General features: G+C 38.4%; 1 protein-coding gene across 9 annotated transcripts in view; it reads left to right on the top strand.

Annotated features, from left to right (window-relative positions):
* Rbms3 (RNA binding motif single stranded interacting protein 3) overlaps positions 1-24,467 on the top strand; it is a 982,465-nt gene that overhangs the window by 898,026 nt on the left and 59,972 nt on the right. For 8 of the 9 annotated variants that reach the window (XM_008846470.3, XM_029570082.1, XM_017801455.2 and 5 more), the window contains 2 exons: positions 8,204-8,314; positions 16,904-16,951. In XM_008846470.3, coding sequence (XP_008844692.2) covers positions 8,204-8,314; positions 16,904-16,951 — 159 coding nt within the window. The remainder of the gene's footprint in view (positions 1-8,203; positions 8,315-16,903; positions 16,952-24,467) is intronic. The other variant, XM_017801456.2, reaches the window with a different exon arrangement.

Genomic DNA, 24,467 nt, shown 5'->3' with positions numbered 1-24,467 from the left:
TCAATATTTGTTCTGGAAATATTATCGCGACAGAAAGACAGAAATCAGACTGAAGAAAAAGAAGAATTATCGTTTTCCAGCCATACTTTTGAAAGTGATGTTAGATGGCTACTGTTTAAAAATCCAATATAGTTTTACATAAATCATTACTGGAAATTCTATAATGTGAACTGAGAATATTTTGACCTCACACATTTGGATAAAACAAGAAGAATAATCTGTTTATTCCCTTTCTTTTCATTTATTCAAGTAATTTTCTTACTTTATCATATCCAAATGACATTCTTACCTTTTACTTTGACATTTTCACGATTTCTAGTACAAAGCTTATAATGATTTCGAATAGGAAGGGCTCTCTAATGCATGAGAACAAAGCTCACCTGTTTAATTGAAAGATGCCATGTCAGGCACAGGCCGGAATTATTTGGAAATGTCCCCAGTTCAGCTTCACAAGATGTAGGCTTGTCCTGTTTGAATTACTCATAAAACAATGTGATTCTTAGATAAAGGCCCAGGTGCTGTAACAAGACTAGTTAAAACATAGAATGGAGAAACAGTGTAAATAAAGGACAGTGTCTACTTCTAAGAATGATAATATTGGCTGAGATACCTGCAGTTTTCAGAGCATGCTTCTCCAGTTTAGTGTCCATCAGAGACACCTGCAGAGCCTGCTCAACATAGGTGAGCAGAGGTGGGTCAGTGGTTAACAGCACTTACAGTATTCCAGAAGATCTGAGTTTGGTTCCTAACACCCACATTGGGCAGCTCACAACCACATGTAATTCCAGCTGTACTCGTATCACACACACAAATATACACACACAGACACACACACAGGAACACACACAGGAGTGTGCAGGGAAAAAGAAATACAAAAAAGAAAAAAATAAAAACAGATTCATGGACTGGAGAGGTGGCTACTCTTGTAGAGTACCTAGATTTGGTTTCTAGCACCCACATGGTCACTAACCACTGTCCTTAACTCCAGTTCCAGGGTATCGGAGGACATCCTCTTCTGGCCTCTGTGTTAATTGCACACAAGTGGTACATTTACATACATGCAGGCAAACCATTCATATGCATAAAACAAAAATAAACAACAACAATAACAACAAAAATGGATTGAGAGCTAGAACCCCAGCTATTCTAATTCCTGGGGTGCTGCCACCTCTGACTTTCCCATCCCAGTTTGAGGGCATTGGCCTCCAATGCTGACCATGGCACAAACATGGATATATATGATCACCATGATCATTAGAGTGAGAATTCCGATTAACACCCCGGCTAAACCAGGTGAATGTTTTTCATGGAAGAAGATGCCCGTGTTCTCCTGGGTTTGAAGGATCCTCTGTTTTGGTTTGGAAGCGGATGAACTTTCAAAGATATCAAATTGCTTTCAAACATTAGGAGAAGGTGGACAACAGAGGTACTTTAGTTACAAATACTAAAAGCACTTGCCAGCTGCAGCTGGAAGACAAGGCTAGCAGCAGCCTAAGGCACTCCCTTACCCCTTAGGGACCTCTACTCAGGTAAAGCTGGATCCTTGACTACACAGCAGAAGAGAATTTCAAGAGGTGGCAGAGTGAAGCAGATTAGTGAGCTTATTAAGAAGAGCTCAAGGCAAGTACATGTCTTAGATTTAGGTATGGATGTTTAAAGAGACTAACACCCTTAAGCAAAGGACAGCAGGTAATAAGGAACATGAGTACAAACTTTTCAGGAGAACGTCTTTATAATGACTATGTGAATGAGTTTGTGGATTTTTAAGTTACATTGCTTAAAGGATGTAATTTGCAACCATGTTTAAAGATTAACGAAAGTTTAAAAATTAAGTAACATTCAAAACCTAAACAAAAGCATCCAAACTGATTTTCTACTTTTTTTAATCTTAAATTTTCTTTCATAAATTAAATTATAAGGTGTTTATATGAGGGTGTACTGTTCGGCTTCAGCGATGAGAGAGGAATGCTAACAGTTAAATTCAAGCTCACAACATTCTGACCCTAAGAAAGTAAAGTTTGTTGTTTTTAATCTCCTTGCTTGAGATGTATTTAGGAAAACAAACATTATCTTTGTAGGCGAATGTTGTAAGTCTGTTGAAATTTCTGACTCTCAGCCCCATCCCATAGTGCATCTGTTTCTTAACATGCCCCTTTAATTTTCTCTGTCCTCCTACACAAATTCATGCACAACGATCTCTGAAGACTTTAGTCGAATAACAGTGTCATTCTTACTGAAAGCTGGGGTGACCATCTCCTCTCTCTGTCCACAGTGGAAGAGCAGCTTTTTTTTTTCACAGAAGCAGTGGTTAAAGTGGACCAGATGGTCCATCAGCTGTTAGATCCTTGTGTCTTTTCAGTGGAGTTACTGCGCGTTACAGTATTCTTCTTTGCAGCTTAAACAGTGAGCAAACCCAGACATCCGGAGATGCTGAAATGAACAAAATCTGTTTCCTCTTATGTTGCCATTTGCCAAGTGAACTCTGTCAGACAGCATATTCTATACATTTCAAGGAAACCAAGTCACCCTTTACGTGCAGGCAAACCACTATCACAGAGCACTCTACTGGCTATGGCTTACAGGCATCTGTAGAGAAGGACTTGGCAGTTTTGTAACCTGCACAGTTATGGTGCAGGATCAAGGACACTGGTTTAGCTTAAGGACAGTCAAGTTTGCCTTTCTTTACTTTCCCCCTTTGTATTTTATTTTCTCCCCTTTGTCCTGCACAACACAAGGGATTCTGTTGACTTGGACAAGTCACTGTCAATGGCCGTTCTTTATTGTGATAATCAGTCTTTAAAAGGGTCTCTAAAGTATCTGTCTTTGATAAAATGACCATCAAAATACTCATTTCTCTAAGGGGAATCCCATCAATTACTTCCACTTAACTTGCTAATTATAAATATCTTCCATTCCCTTGAGACTAAAGAAGTTATGTTCTTCATAACTTGGGGGAATTCTCTGTTCATTGAACATTTTCACTAGATATTAGAAAACACATTCTTAAATATTTTCTCCCAAGAATCCTTATTATACCATCCATTTATCTGCATTAGCTTGTCTGTTTACAGAATCCTTCTGTTACATTATTTTTCATTCCACATTTGGTGTTGTTATTTACAATTCCAAATTATGACAAGTCCCTTCCCACTCTTTCCTTTGGTTGTCAGGTTTCTGGTTTAGACACAGAAGCAACACAGAGACATCTATAATCAAACAAGTCCCCAAACGCAGCTTTCTGTGAAAAGATTCTCCAAGAGACCTGACAATCCTTTCTAAATTAATTCCAAGTGCAAACGTTCTGTCCTTCTGTTCTTATACTGTGCCAATTCTGATGGATCTGTCACGGGCTTATCCACCTCTGCATGCTGTTTCTGAAATAAAAACTGAAGTCTGCCTTACACACCTACCCTTAGGAAGGAGCCAGCCTCCAGGGCATTGAGGAGGATCATTCCCCATAAATGCTCTATGGTCTTGATGTCAGATTTGCATAAGTGGTCATTTATGTGACTAGGACAGGGTAATTAGATTTCAGGATTTCTGGAATTGTGGTAGGTTGGCTCTGGGCCGTAACACCTACAGGCAGGTATGAGATCTCATGAGATTATCTGCAGTTCAGGTTCAAGAAGAAAAGTAAAGTATGTCCCTCCTAAGGTTTAAAATGTTGAGGAAGTACTGTGTTTTGGTTGTTTGAGATTAAAGAAATACTACAGAAGTTGTCTTAATTATGAAGTTCTTCTATGATTTATCCATAGGTAACTTAAAAACTACTTTTTGACTTGGTTACAGTATTTTTATTTTAGTAAATATGTTATTATGTGTATTGCCTGTATATGTATGTGAGTGCACCTATGTCGTGCAATGCCACGGAGGTCAGAAGAGGGCTTTGGATTCCCCTGGAACTGGAGTTAAGGATGGTTCGTAGCTGCCATGTGGGTGCTGGCAATCAAACCTGGGTCCTCTACAAGAGCAGTCAGTGCTCTTAATCACTGAGCCATCTATCCAGCCCCCCAGTTACAATATTTTAAAAAATATTTTATCTATTATTTTATTTTTTATGTGAATGAGTGTATTGCCTACATGTATGTAAGCTCACCCATGTCCTGCAGTGCCTGTGGAGGTCAGAAGAGGGCATGGGATCCTCTGGAACTGGAGTTATGGATGGTTGTTAGCTGCTTTGTAGGTACTGGGAACTAAATTTGGATCCTCTGCAAGAGCAGCCAGTACTTTTAACCACTGAGCCATCTCTACCGTCCCAATTTTCTTTTCTTTTTTTTTTAAGGATGAAATAAGTTGCTTTTAGTAAGGAAATTCAGGCAGAAGGAAGAAAAAGTATCATTTCTGATTATACATATACCTTAATTATAATTCACAAAAGCATTAAAAATTAAAAGGGACTGGAGAGATGACTCAGCAATTAAGAGCACTTACTGCTCTTGTAGAAGACACCATTTCAGTTCTCACCTACATGGTGGCTAACAACCACCTGTGACTCTCTTTCAGAGGATTTGATGTCCCCTTCTGGCCTCTATGGCCACCGGACACATATAGTGTAATAGATATAGGCAAAACACTCATATACTAAAATTAAAAAAAAATACTAAGTGAAATAACACAGACTCAGAAAAAAATTGATGTATGTTCTCCCTCATATGTGTATCCTAGAACCAAAACCCTGATAAGTGAGTATGTATCCAGACATAACTACAGGAACCAGGATAATGGAAAGGAAACAGGGAGGTAAAGGAAAAGAAAGAACCTGAAAGAGAAGAACAGTAGGAAACAGGCCTTAATAAGGGAGATATGGATAAAAATTGGGTTAGTTTAAGGGAGGGGGGAGGGAAGGGTATACAAGGAACCTAGGGGATAAAGGGAAAGAAGGAGCTCAAGAGAGGAAGGACCGTAGGAGAAGGGTATTATTAAGGGAGGGGTTGTATGAATCATTAAACTGGTTGAATTCAATACATATATATATATATATGTATATATAAATTTTGTGGGCTGGAGAGATTGCTCAGTGGTTAAGAACACTGACTGTTCTAGCAGAAGACCTGGATGAGAATCCCAGCACCCACATGGTAGCTAACAACTGTCCGTAAGCCCAGTTCCAGGGGATCCAACAGCCTCTTCTGTCCTTTGCAGGCATTGCATGACACTACTTGCGGGCATAACACTCTTACACATAAAGTAAAAATAATAAACAAAATATTTTAAAAATAAAAATAAATTTTTTCAAAAATGTAAAATTCGTGGTGGCACACTCCTTTAATCCCAGCACTCGGGAGGCAGAGGCAGGCAGATCTCTGTGAGTTTGAGGCCAGCCTGGTCTCCATAGCAAATCCAGGCCAGCTAAGGCTACAGGGAGACCCTGTCTCAAAAAGACCAAAAAAATAAAATAAAATAAAATTCAAAAGACACAAATGTGCAACCATATATATATATATACATATATATGTATATATACATATATATGTGTGTATTTATAAAGTAAAGGACTATAAAACGGCATGCATGTTTCCCTATTGACTTCAGACCCCAAGTTTAAAAGTCTTTGTAAACAAAGCTAATTATGTAGATCAAGGATTTCCAAATGTTGGCTCAACTCCTGCTCTTCCTTAGAGTGAATGTGAGGAGCTAAGTGGCAGGCTGGTCTTTGAATGGGTATGGTGTGAATAATACCATACAAGTTCATCATCTCAAGCAAAAATGTACTTAGGACATTAGTTTGGGTGTAAGGCTTATGTTAATAATGTGTATGTGTTTTAGTTTCTAAATTTTTTGCCCTGTAGAAGGCTTGTTACATGGAGAAAATTAACGGAGTAAGAAAAAAAAATGTTTAGGGGACGTAATCTATTAGTTATATGATAATTTTATTAAATCTCAGTATTTAAATGGGACTTGCCATCCTGAATGTCTACCTTTATTATAATCTTTAAAATAAAGCATTAAAGTCATCTGATTTTAAAGAGTCCACCCAACTCCAGCTTTAAAGTTAGTCAGTTAAGGGAGAACAGTAAGGTAGAGGAAGAGAAAGGGGAGGGCATGTCTCTGTTCTTCCCTAGCTGCATGATGCAAGGTGTGTATTAGAGGGACATTATAAAATATGTCTGTGATTAGCCAGGCATGGTAGCACATATTTGCCATTACAGCACTCTGGAGGCTAAAGTAGGAGGAACATCAAAGACACAGCCACACTGTGCTTCACACAAAAGAAATAAAACTAATAAATGTAAATATGTATTTCTTATATTCTTAAATATTACAGTATATTGGCACAGATATTTTAATAGCCTACCTTTCCTAACAGCTGATGAAAGATACTTTTTATGTATTAAGATGTTATCTTATGGGGTTTGGGGGATGGCTCAGTCATAAAGTGCCAGTCCCTCTAGCATTAGAACCTAGTTGGGATCCCCCATACACATCTGAAAAAGACAAGGGTGGCAGGAGACACCTGTAAGCCCAGTGCTGGGGGAAAAGAGAGGAGATAGGTGGCTGCCTGAAGCTCATGGCTACTCTAACAGAATCAATGACCTTCCAGTTTAGTCAGAGACCCTGTCTTAGAAAAATAAAGGTGGAGAGAAGGTGAGGAAAGACACAGATTGACAAATACCTACAACACTTGCACATATATGCACACACCCACATTAGCAAGTACATACACCACACACATACACTATACCACAGAGACACACAATATACATGCAAACACTCCAAATTCTCGTTTATGTATGGACATAAAATTCTGAATAGCTTGAACAGAGTTCAGAATTCTTTCTTGTGTCAAAAGCATAGAACAAGATCAAATAAGGCAATGATCAAGAAGGAAGATAAACTATAGGAATCAGCAACTGTACTTTTTTTTGACTTTATGGTAGTTTGTTAGAATTCAAAAGAGAATTTAGTAATAATATTTGGTAGATAAATTTAAGTAGATGGATAATAGGAAATGCTTATTTTTGTTTAATGTTTTTTATAATCATTATTTTTTAATTTTTAATAACTACATGATTAGAAGAAGCATTTCACTACAGTTTTAACATATTCAGTGACACACTCCAGAGCAAGAGTGCATCTCTTTCACAATTGGGTGCAAGTTTCTAGGTTTGAACTCACAGAGAACCATCTGCCTCTGTCTCCCGAAGCTGGGATTAAAGCTGTGCGCCACCACGCCCAGCTGAATGAGTTTTTAACCTTTAAAAAAGATCTGCATTTCATTTTAAAATATACTGTTTCTTATAGAAAGACTCGTTGTTTTTGCTAATAACATTGAGATGTTGGCACACGCATCTCTAACCTGTATGTATCTGATTATTACTAGTCATAATCAGTTGCATTTAGATCCTTGGCACCTGTGTATGTCTATAAAGTCATTGGGTAGATTTCAATGGTAATGTTTATCACCTCTACTAATTGTCATGACATAAATTTCCATGCTTCCTCCTCAAATATAATACATTTTGCATACTTTTTATATAGTTCATAATAGGTTTGATATATCCTTCAAAGATATGTAATCAAAAAGCCCATCTAAGACTGTGTTATTACTCTAGAAGTAGATTATATTTGGAATAATGAAGAATTGCTTATATAAATCACAAATAAATGAAATAAACAACAGGCCATCAAGATGACTCAATGGGTAAAATCACTTGCCACCAAATCTGATGACCTGATTTCCATCCCAAGGACCCACATGGGTAGAGGGAGTAAACTGATTCTTACAAATTGTCACCTGATAGCCACATATGCTGTAGCACATATGTGCATGTACATGCACACACATCACATATACAAAAATTTGAAACATAAAAATGAAACAAACCAAGAGACTTTTTTTGTTATCAAGAAAAATTTGAGAATTTCTGTTATTGCTCCTAGTTTTCAGTCAGAGAAATTTGTATTTAGAATGGTGAGAGAAAAAGTATATATGACTTCTTTGAACTTGACATCAAATGTTGCAAAGATTAGACACACTGCATAATAATCACATCAGAGGAAAGGGGCTGCTAATGTTACATATTTACACAAACACAAAATGACATGGACTGACACGAAATCATCTAAGGCTGAAGTAATCAAATTCTGTAGCAAGCAAACACACAGAAGGTTAACAAACAATGGTTCCTTGTATTTGTTTTTTTGACAAAATTTTTCTTCCTAGTGGAATGTATTTTCAGATGGACATTGTGTGTACTTACAGGGTGCTGTGATCACACCCACCATGGACCACCCCATGTCAATGCAGCCAACAAACATCGTGGGTCCCCTGACGCAGCAGATGAATCACCTTTCACTGGGCACAACAGGAACGGTGAGTGGAAGACTTTAGTTTTGCTTTCTGGGACTTCAGTGAGATGCCCTGCTCTGTTCTCCTTGGCATTACCAGTGAACTGCTTCCAATTCCCTCGTCTAACATACTCTCCATGCTTCACCAGGAACAAACTGCATTCTTCCATGCAAGTTCAATCCCCTGTCTCACTCACTCATTTGGATGAGGGCTCCACAGTGTTGCCTTTATACCTGTCCCTATTGTGTTACAATGCACAAAGCATAATAGCTCTTTTAGACTTTTCTGAAAGAAATCTGCTTATACCTGCAGATCTAGACCCCATGGCCACGTACTTAGGTTTGCTTTCATATCTCCAGCCGCTTACCAACTGAATCTTACTACGCCCAGGTCCTTCACCTCTGACTGTGATTGATACAAAGGACATTTTCTTTTCTGTCAGTGTTTAAATAAGAAGTCACTGGGAACTTGGCTTAGTTTAGGTTTTCATCTTCTCTTTGGTTATATTGGCATAGACAATATTGAAAGAACGAAAGGAATCTGACATCCTTCATCTTGTCTTATAGGTTATGACACTGTCAACTAGCCTTATTTCTTGTATACTGAAAAAATGCCAATAGCACACTTAATCTATCAACAAGATACTTAATGGACAAATCTTTATGTTGCTGATGTTTTAAAGACAATTCCCCATAATATCCATGTCTAACACAACCTAGAACACTAAAACTATGCTTAGTAACATCACAGAAAAGAGTGCAAATATCATGGGTTACCAGTGCTCACAATATTATTTTCCATAGACGTTAGTGCAGGTAATTTCATCTTTTTAAAATATGTAGTAAACAAGCACACTTCCTTTTGATGCAGCATAGTCATTGTAGAAAGACTCCCAGAAATATCAGGAAATATTGGTTTAAATCCTGATTGTATCCTTGGGAACATGGTATTTTCTGGTCTCAACCTCCCTCTCTATATTTAGATGATTGGGCTTGATATATGGGGTCCTTGCTATATGGGGTCATGCAGTTGAAGCTGCATGATTTTCTGTCTCTAAGCCTTGCTGTCTCTTGGTCACACTCAATGACTCTCACAGAGACAGAGGAGTCATTTATTAGTACTGATATGTCCTGTGCACACTAGCTATTGGATGAAGAGTTGTTCACCTTGGAGCAATGGCTCCCCTGTCTCAAAAGAATGGAAGAAGTTTCTGACACACCCACAGTCTTCCCTGATTTCTATATAGGTAGAAAATCCAAGCAACCTAATGGAGAAAAGTCACATTCTTTCAAGGAAGAAATTTAATTTCATTAATAGGAACAACATGCCTGTCCCCCTGGCTTGAGTGGCTAACACTGTAATAAGCTATTGGCAATAACTTACCTGCATGAGAGCTGGAAGCTGAGTCAAATAATTTCATAGGCATCTAATGTAGATATTAAGAAGTCATGCTTAAGATCACATTTAACTATACACTGTGGTACGGATAATTTTCATTGGGAGATAGAATTTATAGATAACCTTATTATCGCCTTTAGTAAAGTATAAGGATATTTTTTAGTCTCTTTTTCATTCCTAGTAAAGTGGGATCTAAAAGGAGGATTGGAAGCCATGAAGGTTGTTACCTCCATCTCCCACCATAGACTTCTCTAACCTATGAGGTTTTTAGTCCATCAGTAAATATAGATTGGGAATGAGTGAAAGATGGCAACTTTGCTGCATTGAATTAAACCATGGAATGTGATTTTCAAAAAAAAAGAGTTACAATGGAAAACATAGAGATCCTTTCAACATTGTACCTGTTAGACTCAAAAGCAAAGCCAGTTTTATGGCTGAAGTTTAAACTTGTCAACTTGTAAGAACACAAGTACTAGGTAGCTAAATATATGACTGTATCCTTAAAGAAATTGGAAAATAAGCTAAAATATATAGATTAGGCTCCAAATCATAGCACTGATTCAATATAATTATGTATTTGAGAATTTTCAACCAGAGCAGATTTATATAGAACCACAGCTTTTGCCCAGCTGGCAGCAGCCGGTAATAGTAATGATATGAATTCGATGATACTGTGGATCACTACCTTTCTTAGCAAGTAAAAGATTTTAGCAATTGGCTTTAATTTTAAACACCAAATTCCCTCTAGCATTTTTTTTCTCTTCATTGTATTTCTTCTTTAACTGTTACAGATGCATTATAAGCCCCATATAACATTGACAGCATACCAAAGTTGACAGCTTAATAAGTTTCTGGAAAGGCAGAGAGAAGCTATATTATTATGTTGATTCATTCAAAAAAATATAATCGAGTGTGCTTAGTTTCTAGAATGTTCTCATGTTTTTATTTTCCCTGAGCTATCACTCTAATCATTTGGCATATCATCAAAAATTTGTTTTGATGTGAATTTTTTATTGACATTTGGAGTGGGATTACCTCCATATAATACTTCCTTGCTAACTTTGGAAGGACCTTGGGGTTCAAAGCCTGGTCTACCCTTAGAATTAACTGTGTGTTTGGCAAGCTTCCTAGGCTTCCTCAAACTTTTACTTCTTCTCTTATAAGGAGAGAATAATACTATCTACATCCCAAAGATGCTGTGAGTGTTAAATGAAATGCTACACACAGCAAACCTTATGCAATATGTCACACCCAGTGGGTGCTTATCAAGTGAGCCATCCTTTCCCCTTAATCTCTAGTGGTGTCTACCAGGTGGTAGTCCAGTCCCCAGAAGCAATACAGCATTGTATTAAGTCCTTAGTTCAACTTCTTTGACAGTTCAGTTTCAAGGGATGTAGCTAACTTCCTTTAACAGTCTATTCTGTTAGCTGCTGACATACTCTTCCAAGACACGTGAATGAGTAAAGTTGAGAGAGTTCAAGCAAACTCCTCAAAAAGATTGAGTCAAATTTTCTCTATAGTTTCCTATATCTTGCAAATAGACATGACATTGAGATTACGATTTAGATGGATTTTCAATTTAACATGAATAATATCTTTTAGTGTTGGACACCTAATGGATAGAGGTGGTACCTTTGGAAGTTAGGAATGTGAGGAACTTCTACAGGGAGTGTGGTCACATCCCAACTGCCATCAGTCATTGAATTGTCACACAGACCTAGGGTGATCTTGCCATCCAATTTTAAAAAATATAACCTGAGGATTTGGATTTTGATGCAAAATCTCCCTGTATTTGGATACAGACCTGTTTGTCCCGAGAACTCCTATCTTGTGATTATATCTCAAGTTTTCATGGTTCTCTCCAACCTCTCTGGCCATTCCTCCCTCTTTTCTTTCACAAGCTCAGAAAGCATCCTGCTGACATCTTACACGGTTTTGTTAAGAAATCTCATCCACTCTCATGGGCTCAAACCTTGTCTTTCATGTTAAAGATTCCTAAGTCTGAGTCTTCATCTTAAGACTCTTAGACTCGTCTATCTGATCTCCATGGAGCTCTCCTTCCGATGTCTCAAAGCTAGCATCTTCCACACTCATGTCATGAGTTTTGTTGAATTTCTAACTGCAGCTTCTTCCTCTTATGTGTTCCTGCCCTGTTGTCCTTCAAGTTAACACTGTGACCATTTATTCACACAGTTACCAAACAATACACCTAGGACTCCATCTGTATCATCTTCCTTCTTCTTTTCCTCCTTATACAGTTACGTTTTAAGTCTCATGAATCAAGTCATAGGCATTTGTCAGATCCATCCTCACATTCTAATTTCTGACCTCCACTGTTGGTGTTGCCTGAATGATTGTAATAGACCCCTAACTGAGCTCCCTGCTTGCAGTGTCAATGTCCTTCAGTCTTTGCTGCACTATGCCATCCACCCAACTCATCTAAACTATTACATTAGTTACTTTTTGTTGCTGCTATAAAATACCATGAAAGCCCCTTATAGCAGAATAGCTTATTTGGGCTTGCAGTTCTAGAGGGGGTGTCCGTAATGGTAGGGAAGAAGCTATGGCAGCAAGTGGCTGGAGCACGGGACTGGCTGACCGATTTCATCACACAGGAAGCTGTGGAAGTCAACTTGGAAGTTGGGCAGGGTTGTAAACTCTCAAAGCCTGCCTCTAGTAAAGGCAGTAGTAGTAAAATACATCCTCCAGCAAAGCTCCGTGTCCTCAGGGTTCCATATCCTCCCCAAACAGAGACCCAGCTGGGGACTAACTGTCCAAATACATGAGTCTATGGAGGACAGTTTTCATTCAAATCACCACAACTGTAGAATGGTGTCTCTCTCCTACCTGATAGTTTTCAATGATTTTCAGACATCTGAGCTGTTAGAAAATTTCCAAAACAAGGTGTGAACAGCAGCAACAAAGACCCAGGAACAGACAGGTTCCTGGGCAGAGCGTAGTGAGATTTGTGATAGTTTAGAGTAGGTAGTAGTTAGACTGAAGGAGGGGGCAGCAATAGTAGAATTTTCCTTTATTAGAAGGGGCAGAGGCCACAGGCTGTGTCCTGCTTTCCTTTTATGATTCCCAACAAAATGAATTGTGTTGAGCCAAAACCTCATTTTCCTCTTTATAAAATCAGTATGTTTCATCACAAGTGGGTACCATGCAGTTTAATGAAGCTCTGTCTGGAATTTGCCTCCTCCGAGTTTATTCCTCAATTCTCCACCCATTTCTGAGCTGGACTAAATTTGCAGGTTTGAAGCTAAGTGGACTTTATGCAAGCAGTGTAACTGCTTTATTTCATGGCTCTGCTGACCTTGAAGAGCTTTTCTAGTTTGTCTGCTTTTGTTTATCCTTTGTCATAGAATTCTTGTGATGAAAGCAAAACCCCATTGTCCATCATTTCTTATCACTCTACTGGAAGCTTTCCCAGAAACCACCAGGGACTTGACTGTGTTATGAGAACCTTTGAATTGCATGACAGTCTTGTTTTACAACTCTCTTATCTCCTTTCCATTTGTTCTGCTGCTGGTCACTAGTGGCTGACAAGGCCACCAGACTCTGCTCAAGAAATAAAAAGACTTTGTTCTGCAGACTCCTTATCTCTGTTCAGTAGGATTTCCCCAAACCAAGGGTTAATTGTGACATCATTGGATTCTGCTGGCATAACCATAGCTACTCACACTAACAATCCTGGAACTGTACTCATGATTGGCCAGAGCTCACTAGTGCTTTTTGGGACTCTACCACTTGGCTACCCTAAAACTCTGAAAACTACCGGTAAAAATATGCATTATTTATTCACTTTTTATCACTAGGCATAATATCAGTATTAAGAGGGAGAGTTATAAGAGAACAGAAAATATTGAATGAACCCATGACTCAGTACCCATTATCATAAATGATAAATAGTATCATAAATCATAATGACCACATTTCCTTAGGTGACTTTTCAAGAAAAAGTAGCAACCAATTACAAATTAATACAAGATAGAAAATGTAGATTAAAGGTTTTAGTTTTAAAATATTTCTTTAGTCTTATTGTAAAATAAAAGACCTATAAAGATAGCTTTGTTATGTAAATAATGAGCGAGTAGTTATTTAGTCATAGTTTATTAGGATAAAACAATATACTTACAAATATTTAACTTCTACTGCTTCAAAAAATGGATAATGAGCCCTGCCTGGTGCTGTACTCCCTTAATTCCAGCACTCGGGAGGCAGAGGCAGGCAGATTACTGTGAGATCTTGGGATAGACTGTGCTAGCATGGGATGGTCTACATAGCAAGTTCTAGACTAGCTGTGGCTACACAGGGAAACCCTGTCTCCAAATTTTTTTTAATTAAAAAAAGAAAAAAAGAAAAAAAGAAAAAATTGGTCATGACTTCAAATAAATCAACTAATAGCACAACAGAAAAGTCCTAATATATAGAACATCAAGGAAAATTAACTGATAGTTATTTTAAGAAAAATATAGAGATTAGAAAACTGAATAATACACAATAAAGCTGTCATTAAAGAAACAGAAGGTATAACTTAACAAGTACAGATACACAAGTACACACAAGTGTACATGCCATTGAATAAAGTAAAAAATCCTCATGTTGCTACTTTTCATGTGTAGGAAAATAAGAATTGATGATATCCTAAATTTGTATAAGCATCCATAGAATTACCAAGTGCACAGTCCAAAACCCCCCAGACAACTTCCCTAACTTGTTACTTAAATTTTGAGAAGCTACATGTAGCAATAGTGTAAAATAACAACAACAACAACAAACAACAACAACAACAACAGATAACAAAAAAGCCTTTAGGCCCTAAAACCATTTGATACAGGGTTCTTAGCAATAGTGTAAAATAACAACAACAACAACAAACAACAACAACAACAACAGATAACAAAAAAGCCTTTAGGCCCTAAAACCATTTGATACGGGGTTCTTAGCAATGTTTAGAAAAGAAGAATAATTAAATGACACATGATCCATCCTTCGACTCGATGTAACACAGTGTGAACTCATGAGTTTCAAATAAGAAAGGACTATTTCTAATGTTATGTCAAAAGAGCTGGATGTAAATTTGTACATGTGGCATACAGTAGCAACACTGAGGAATCAATTATAAAGTGATACTGTTGAGAAATACGAAACAGAAGGCTGAGATGCGGCTCAGTGGTTAAGAGAGGACCTAGAGTTCAGCTTCCAACACCCACATCAGGTGGTTCATACCCACCTGTAACTCCAGCTCCAGGGGTTCGGATCCCCTCTTCTAGTCTTTGTGGACACCTGTACATATATGCACAGATACCATATGCACACATAAATAAAAATAAATCTTAAGCAAAAAACATCAAAACAAGTGTGTTAAAATTTAGAAATGAGATTGAAGTAATTTCTATTTTTATCACTTTGTTTATAATCTTCAGCTACTAAACAGAAATCATTATTTGCTTTTGACATATATTACGCATATACAATATATATTCTTTGTGATATACATATATATCAAAATCACCAATGATGTAGGCTAAAATTTAGCTTTGTTTTTTCTTAATTTTGGAATGTGATATGCAGCTATAGATTTTATTACAAGGTAACTAGGCATTACTACCCTACTTACTACTACCATTAATACCAAAACATTTGTAAATACTTTAAAATTGGTTCTAGGGGAGGTAGATCAGCATTAAGAACACTGGCTATTCTTCCAGAGGACTGGGATTTGGTTCCCAGTACCCAGATGGCAGCTCGCATCCATCTGTAACTCTGGTTCCAGGGGATCAGACACCCTCTTCTGGTTTTCTCAGTGCCTCACACAGGTGGTACACTTACATACATGCAGGTGAATGCTCAAATCCATAAAGTAATTTTTTAATCTTTAAAAAACGATTGAAAATTTATTATTCTATGTGGGGATTATAGTCAAGTCACTACTCTGCCTACCTATTTCAAAAGATAAAACAACTCATAACTAATTTATTTGCATTTGAGTCTTGAGCGAGGGCTGCTTGCTCTTACTGGTTAAAGAACTTTACAATGTTCAGATTCTGATGCTTCTTAACATGCCACTTCTTCAGAGAATGATTGGCATTATTCAAACAGACAAATTTGTGAATGGTCTAGAAAGTCAAGTGAATGTTGATATACATTTGGGGATTTAGCTTATAAAATGAAGTACGGTTCATATGAACGAAATAAGATTTCACACAGTATCATTTATGTCACAATCCTTTAGAGACTTGGGAGTAAACGCTCATTGTTTTCATTTTTAAAAGGGTGGCTACAACTATAGGCTCTTTACCACCTGTTGTTTTAAGATCCCTGGCTAAGGGCTAGTTGGGAAGGGAAAGGAGTGGGAAAGGGACAGGAGAGGGTGATGGCGTGAAAATGTGTTAGGGACCTGTATGAATCTTGTAATGAAATCCATTATCATCTATAATTATTAACTACAAATAAGACTGTTAACAGTAAAGATCCTTGGCTAAAGGCAGTGTGTGAAGTCAAAGCCTCTTTTTCATCCTCAAAACAGCAGAGAATTTTTTTCCCTCCATGACCCCAAGTTTTCCAAAGACTGCTATGAAATTTAATTGACCTCGGTCTAGAATTTTCTATCACCAATGTTAGAGTCCTTGAAAACACAGCCATCATCTGTTCCATATGATCTGGCCTTTATGTCTGCACATTAAGCTCATGGACCTGGGGCAGAGAGTGCCCTGTACTCTGCCTCATGGGCCTGGGTCAGGGGTTAAGGGAGTTGCTGATAAGAAAACTTTGGCTTCAAACTGCATCTACTCCATGGAGTATGAGAACATGCAGATTTTTTTATTGATCTCCTTTAAAAATTATTTCTTTTGTTTTCTATTCCTGCCATGCTCTGGTAGCCCTCCAGATGGGCTGTCTCATAAAATTCTTATGATACCCAAGGAAGGTAAACGTTTCCCACTGACTCCCAAAGGGAGACTCCAAACAGACTGAGGAAGGTGGCCATGTTCTGAGACCAACTGGTCCTAATTACATGCACAGTGTGGTGGTCATGGGGAACAGGTATCAGCTGACCACTAAGGTCATGAAGCCTGGGGTGCTTGACGGAAGAGGGTGGGGGCAGGTGACCCTGTGATACACAATGGGCCCGTCCACTTTTAAAGCTAAGATTCTGTTTTTATTTTCTTTTGGACTTCATTGCATTCTTTCTCATGCTCTTTTCATTCCAAGATTCAATCCCAAGACAGAATTATGGTACTTCACCAGCTGTTGTGTCAGGTAGGAAAATTCTAATTCCTTTTAGACTTGATTGGAGGGGAGAGATGGAGCTTGCCTGGTTTTCACCAAAACTCTTCAAAGCAGTGATTCTCAACAGGGGTGGGTAAGGAAGTTTGAATTTCATTTTGGCAGGAGGGAGGTATGTGTCGTTATGAAAAGTTTATTTACTATAACAATCTGGCCTTATGTCTGGAAAACAAATATGTTTTCTTTAAAATAAAAAGGAAGACCTCAAAGACACTTGGTCTGTGAAAGCTGTGCAGAAGCTTTAGTTATTCTGAGTGTCAAGGGGTGTAAGTGCTTGACACATTCATTGGAATGTCTGAAAACTGGGAGAAAGAGTTTACATTCAACCAGAAAGAAGCACAGATTTCATAAAAATAGATTGAGAAGCACTGCTTTAGAGCCCAATGTTCCTCCAAAATCAGAAAGTCATCCCATTTTGCTTGCTGGGCGCCCACGATAGGGTCTGATATGTTTACTCATTAAAATTTGTTGAATGAATCAAAGCTTCAATTTTGTTCCAAAAATGATATTTGGGTTATCAATAGTGAAGCTACCAATATTCCATTCGTACGACAAAGTGGCAGGGGCTGCTTTGAAAATATACTAGGTTCTTCAGAATTTTAATTAGTATTGAAGTTGCTTCATAACATTCAATGGTGGGATCTGTAGCTGAGTATCTATGTGTGGAAATTTTTTTTGAACAGTGTAGATATTGTGTTTTCATCTTATTTTTAGTTTTGGTTTGTTGTAAGGAGGAAAGTGGGCACAACTGTTCAGGGTTTTTTTTTTTTTTCACATTGAAATACTGGCAGTCTGAAGAACTTTGAACTCTTTGATCTTTAAGATTTTGGGTGGCAAAAGTGTTACAATTATCCTGAAAGAGCCTAGGAGGAAATTGAGCCTGGTAGCCAGACAATGGCTTTCGGTCAAGAGCTTGTGCTAGTGGTCCTGGGCTTACTTGACCCAGTATCTGAAGGTAATCCTTCCTTATATCTGGTGGACTTGATTTGCACAGCTGTGCAAATGTCCTCTATGAAGAACAATGGATTGTCTGTCTTCCAGCTGTGATATCACTTTGTTACCCTTAGATTTCCATGGATTGCCATTCATTAAAATGTCGTAATGCCTTTCCCCCCAAATGCATGCTCTATATTGTGTCCTGATATATCTTTTGCACTGAAAACATTTGACACCATAGAGGAGATTTTGCTATGTACACTTTTTACTTAAATCTTAGACTAACAAAAGGTATGTAATCTTCATAATTAACCAACATTAGTAATAATGAAAGGTACAACATGAAACTCTCCCCCAACCACATATCCTTACTCCACTTTCAAGAACACAATGAAAACAGTTATGAGAAGTTTTTACTTGGTACCAATCAAAGATCCACCTTCCCACCAATTGATCCAGGTGAGAAACTTTGTCTAAGCTCTGAAGGAGTTCCCGTCTGATTCCATTGAAACTTCTTCAGCAGATAAACAACTTGTTAAACATAATAATTTAGAATCCTTTAAGCATGTACATATGTGCTTGAGGAAGAAGAAATGAAAACCACATAGAAATGTTTAGAGAGCACAGACATAGGGCTTTGGGCAAGGACTCAGTCAGTTAAGCGCTTGCTGTGCTAGCAGGAAGACCTGAGTTTGATCCCTAGTACCCACATAAAAGAGCTGGGCATGGTGGCATAGACTGCTAATCCCAACACTGGGAAGGCAGAGACAGGAGGATCCCTTAGGCTCACTGGTCAGTCGATATAGCCTAATTAGTAAATTGCAGGTAAATGAGAGACTGTCTCAACAGCATTGTGGGTAGCTCCTGAGGGATGACATCCAGTGTTGACCTTGATCTTCCACCTACAGGAAAACACATGTGCATATGTCTGCATTCCCATAAACATGCACCCCCTAACACACACACACACACACACACACACACACACACACACAAACACCCAAACATACCCTTTGAATAATAAAAAATGCTAAGTTTCTAGTAGTGGAGCACAAGAGACTGACAAAAGATTCACATGAACAATAACATTTTGGATTATTTTACAGTTATTTTGTAGTTATAGGATTTGGTCGGTGGTTAGACATATTACACATTTAGGCAGACTCTTTTTGTTTATCCATAAATAGAAACAGACTTACCTTTCTGAAATGTTTGTTAACTTGATTGTGGCATCATTTGATTGACTTTTGAATAATTACATATCCTTTGTGTAACTATTGACCATATTAGGAAACAAAAAAGGGCCATGATATTAAAATATCTCCTTCCTAAATATCCCAATCTGCCAATATTAGGTGATTGAGATAATCAGGTTTTTGCCAGTGTGGGAGCCTACAAAATTCCTGCAATATATTGGAGTTCAAGATACATACTTGGTAGTATACAGACATATAATCTAACTTACTTTCATTCGATCAATATTTCCAATATTTGCTAGATGATTTGGGGTACTGAATACTGCATTAAGTACTGAAGATGTAAAGATAGTTAGAAAATCAATCCTTGAAAATAATATCATTGTTTGATTTGATGTTGCTGTTTCTTGTGATGTGATTTGTGATGATGTACAAAGTTAGGAAGAAACAATAATGTAGGAAGATTTTAGATACTCAGGAATAAAATGACTTCTGAAAAGAATCTGGAAGGATAAATATGAATTTTCCAGATAGACCGCAGTTGGAAGATGCATTAGGCAAATAGTACAGGATGTGTCAACTCTTAGAAATAGGAAACAGTATGAAGGGTTTGAATGACAACAAGTCATTTGCTATTTGGGGACGAATACCACTGACATATATCAAACCTAGGTAAGCACAATTCTGATTTTCGGTAAGGGGTCTTTGTTCTTTTTTCAGTCATGCATCACCTTGTTTTCACTTATTTAATTTTTATTGGAAGCATATTATATGCTTTTAATGGAACTTCCCTATAAGAACTGAAAATATTATGAAAATGTTACTTACAACAGCATTGTAAGTAATTCCATATGAACAATACTTAAGTTAGTCAACTCATAAGTGAGAAGCCCAAGTTCAGAAGTTATTTGTGTCACTTATTGGTTATGAAAATTTGGGAGAATTATTTAACTCTCTATAATTTATCTGGGGACTTACTACTAATCTTATAAAGTCAAAGGCATGGATTGAGTCAAAACATAACTATCTGCTTAGAACAGACCCTAGCATAAAATAAGTGTTCAAGTAGTGTTAGCCAGACTCCCCACACTAACCATTACTGACACAGCATATTATGGTGGCACAGAGAAAAAACAATGGCCATACACTAGCAGAGGAGAAGAGAGGGTCCCAGTGGAAGAATTTCCTAAATGTAGACACAAAGACACATGAGAATTAGCTAAGCATCACAGATCTGACAGTTTCACACCAAGAAGGCAACTTGTACAAAGATTCTTGAGAGCAGAGGATGGCAGGTTTAGGGGACTACAGAGATGTGGTAGGACAAGGATACATGTAGAGGGATGCAGCATGGGAAAAACTAGCCTGGGAGGTTGACAAACTAGACAGTATCATCAGATATGGCAACTGAAACATTTGAAGTTGGAGAGTGGCAAATCACTCTGGCTGAAGGATGAGGAATACATTAGAGACAGCAAAAACAGAAAAGGGAAAATGAACTCATGAAGGAAGAAATCATGGAGGCATGTACTCTAATATAGAAATGACCACAACATTGAATGCTGATGAGTTGGTGACATTTGAAGGGGGTAGACTATTCAGGATTTAGTAGCCAATTGAATATTAGAATAGAAACTGAAAGAAGAATTAAGTTTAAGTCTTCAGTACCTACCACTTAGTGGCCTGTTATGCTATTTTCCAGGGCCTGAAGTTAAGAGGAAGAATGAAATTTGCTAGGGAAGTGACTTCTGTGCTGAGTGTGTTGAGTTTGAGATAGCCATCACACAGGCAGGTCAAGAGTTTAATGACTGTTTCAATGTGTATAGCTGGCTCAAACAGTATCTTTATAGAGGTGTGGAGTTTGGAGTTACTACCATGGAATTAAGCCTTGTCACTAGGAAGAATGTGCTTAGAGTCAGGAAAAGTAGGCAAAACCCTCAAAAATAAAGAACAAGCACAAAATGAAACCTGAAATGAGGGCTGGAAAAGGCAATTACAGAGTAGATCGAAGGCAAGCTAGAGGAAGAGGTTTCAAGTCAGTCAAAACCAACAGAGCATTTCAAAAGAAAGCACACATAGTGATTTGAGTCTGGAAAATAAGTGACTGGATCTTATTTTACAAGATCATTAGGGTGGCTGAAGAGATGGCTCAGCAAAGAGAGCTTGCTGCTCCTGCAAAGGACCAGAGTTCAGTTCCTAGCATCCATTCCGGGCAGCTCATAACCACCTGAAACGCCAACTCCAGGGGTTCCAATGCCCTCTTCTGGTTTCTGCGGGAGCTGCACGCACATGTACATACACTCATTCATAAATAAAAATAAAATGAAAGCATATATATGATCACTAGTGAATTTGATGGTTTAGAGAAAAGACCAAAGAACAGTGATTGTCATGCAAGAAGGGGCGAGAAATGGCAGACCAAAGAGAGTCCACAATCTGTCTTTGAGGACCATTGGGGGTGATGTGAGAAAACAGAGAATATAACTGATGGGTTTTTTGTTTTTTTTTTTAAGATAATAATATTCTGTTGGGAAGAAGCGATTGAATATATTTTCAAAGGGAGGTAAATAGCAGAACAAAGCCCTCAAGGAAGCCAAGTTTGTAGAGAACAGGAAGAAGGAATCTTGTGTATGCCTGTAGGAACAGGAAGCCACTATTGTGTTCTGTGTGGAGTACTAAGTGAATACCTTCTGAGAGTCATATGGAGACAGACCCCTAAGGACTTTGGCAGAACAAAGGGTTTGAAATGTATGGAGTAGTATCTGCAGTACGTAGAAAGATTGATGGTAAAATTGGGTGTTCATTCGATGCTATAGATTAAAGCTATAGCTTGTGATACTGATCTGTGAGGACTTATAAAATGATGATGATGATGATGATGATGATGGTGATGATGACAATGGTGATGGTGATAATGATGTGTATGCATGTGTGCACACACATGTGCCATGGTGCTCATGTGGGGGTTCAGAGCTCACCAATAAAGAGCCCCTTCCACTGAGGATTCCAGGGATCAAGCTCAGGTCATCCTCTTGCATGGCAAGTGTTTTTTCTCACTGAGCCATCTTAATAGCCCAGGATATTTGATTTTGCTTTTGCTGTAACAATAAACAGCCAAGAAAGGAGACAAGTAGATTAATCCAAGGTTAAGAATTTTTTAAATTGAATGAGGGGAAAAAAAAAAAACACATGCTCTGATGGTATTGGCAAGAGAGGTATTGAATGGCAAACCAGCTTCAAGGAAGAATATGAAGAACTAGGAAAAGAATGCGAGAGGAAATGGAAGGGCAGAAAACAAAGGCTTGGTGAGCTGTGCAAAAGGATGAGAAACAAAGCACCTGTATTTAGGGTTTTGGGTTGTGATCTTGATGACATTCTCTTCAAAAAGACAGGTGGCCAATGTGGGCTTGGGTCACCTGTGGAAGATAAGCAGTCTGAACATAAAATAATGCTATGTAAGGGGATATGTTTGCATATCTGGTTTGTTTCTGTTTTTGCTGGTTGCTGTCATTAATAAGTTATTCATGACTTCAAGTATATGTTTCTCATGAAGGGTTTAAGCTATAACAGTGAATGTATTCTAAAAATAGTTAGCTGGGGAGGAAGAGCTAAGCAGGAGTGGTAATTTACATGGGAAGTGACCAGTGTCCTAGAGTCTGCCTTTGGGTACCTCATTAGTGTCTTGCCACTCACTGCTCCATGACACCTTTCCAGGTCATCTCAAGTAGAGGACTGAGGTCTGCAGGTACCCTCTCATTTTCAGGCAAAATCAGGAATTTTCTCCTCTTTTCTTTCTGTTAGGAGCTAAACGTCTGTTGGGGACCCCTGCTGTTTAGGGTAGCAGTCTCCCCATGTCTGGATAGCCACAAGCTGGCTCGGCGCGACTGGGGAGACTCCTCTTCTCAGTGGGGCACCTTCTGCTCTCCTCCCTGACTTACTTTTGAAATGCCCGTCACAAGATACATGCCCTCAGGCACAGGAGCTACCAGGTTTTAATCTGTGATTTTCAGGCAGTCTGACAGCCTGGGAGGAGCCCACCTCTACATGTAAATAGGGCATCCCACAAAGTACCTATCAGCTAAGGCTTTTACCACTACCCCCACAGTATAAAGTATCCTGGTTTTCCCTCAATAATCGGAGCTGGATCACTAAGACTTGGAGCCGAGCTAAGTCACTGAATAAAAGGGCTGTACCACTGACTGAGCTGAGTTCTGTGTTTTACTGCCTACGATCCAGCCTCCCCGGGGGGCACTATCCTTCCGTCATCGACTCACGGAAATCCAGCTTTAGCAGACACGCTGCAGGACCCGCCGCTTCCCAGGTGCACGCAGGAGACCGGCGCCACACTAGCAGCTGGTGCCCCGAGATCCCCGCACCCCATAAACATCCTTAAAAGAGTCTCCCTTTTAAAGCAAATTTAAGGTGAACATATATAAAGAGTAAAATATCATTTTGCACATGGTATTATGAAACATGTATAAGCAGTGTGGATAATCAGTTAAAAAATTTATCTAGGTGCTTTGAGCTTTCTTTTTTTTTAGGGGACCAGAGGAACCAACAAGAAGACTACTAAGCCTTTCTAGCACTTGGGAGGCAGAGGCATGCTTGGTCTACATAGAGAATTCTAGGACAGCGGGGCTATAGGGAGATCCTGTCTCAAAAACAGAATGAATGAATGAAAGGACTAAATAAAAATAAATAAATAAATACTATGCCTAAAGAAGAGAAGCAGAATTAAAATCCTTCTTCCTCTAAAAGACTTGTGGTTCTTTTGCTTTTTAATAATTTATCAAGAATTTCATACATGCATATAAGATATTTTGATCAAATTCATGACCACTCCCTTCCCTCCAACTCCTCCCATATCTCCCCATCACTTTTTTTTCTGATAACTTCATTACTTTGTCTTCTTCTTTTATTTTTTTAAATGGGGCTTTTGGCCACTCTATCATTTCCCCCCCAAAGAGATAACCCTAAAATATTTTAAGGATTAGATAAAATTTTGCTCCCAAATACTTTAGACATTTTTGGCCTTTGGAATGGAATAGGTTGCTAAGAGCCTCAAGGACATTGTGAGTTTTTGCCAAAAAACTGGCTACTTTTCCATAGGGTCTTTTTACCCTAACTGCCTAGCCAATTCCTACCTCCAATTCTTATCACACCATCCTCTGAAGAGGTTAACCAGCTTACAGATAGGAAATTGGGACACAGACCACTCTGTTTCTTCCATACTGAACAGGGACGAGGGTGAGGCAATTGGAGTACCCCTTCAGTGGGTCTATCTAAAAGACTCCCAAGTTGCATAACTCTTATCTATAGGGGGAAAAGAAAGTGCTTGACTAGTGAGTAGGAGATGA

This window comes from Nannospalax galili, unplaced genomic scaffold, assembly GCF_000622305.1.
Source record: "Nannospalax galili isolate Female #2095 unplaced genomic scaffold, S.galili_v1.0 scaffold542, whole genome shotgun sequence".
Lineage (NCBI taxonomy): Eukaryota > Metazoa > Chordata > Mammalia > Rodentia > Spalacidae > Nannospalax > Nannospalax galili.
This window is presented reverse-complemented; position numbering and strand designations above follow the sequence as displayed.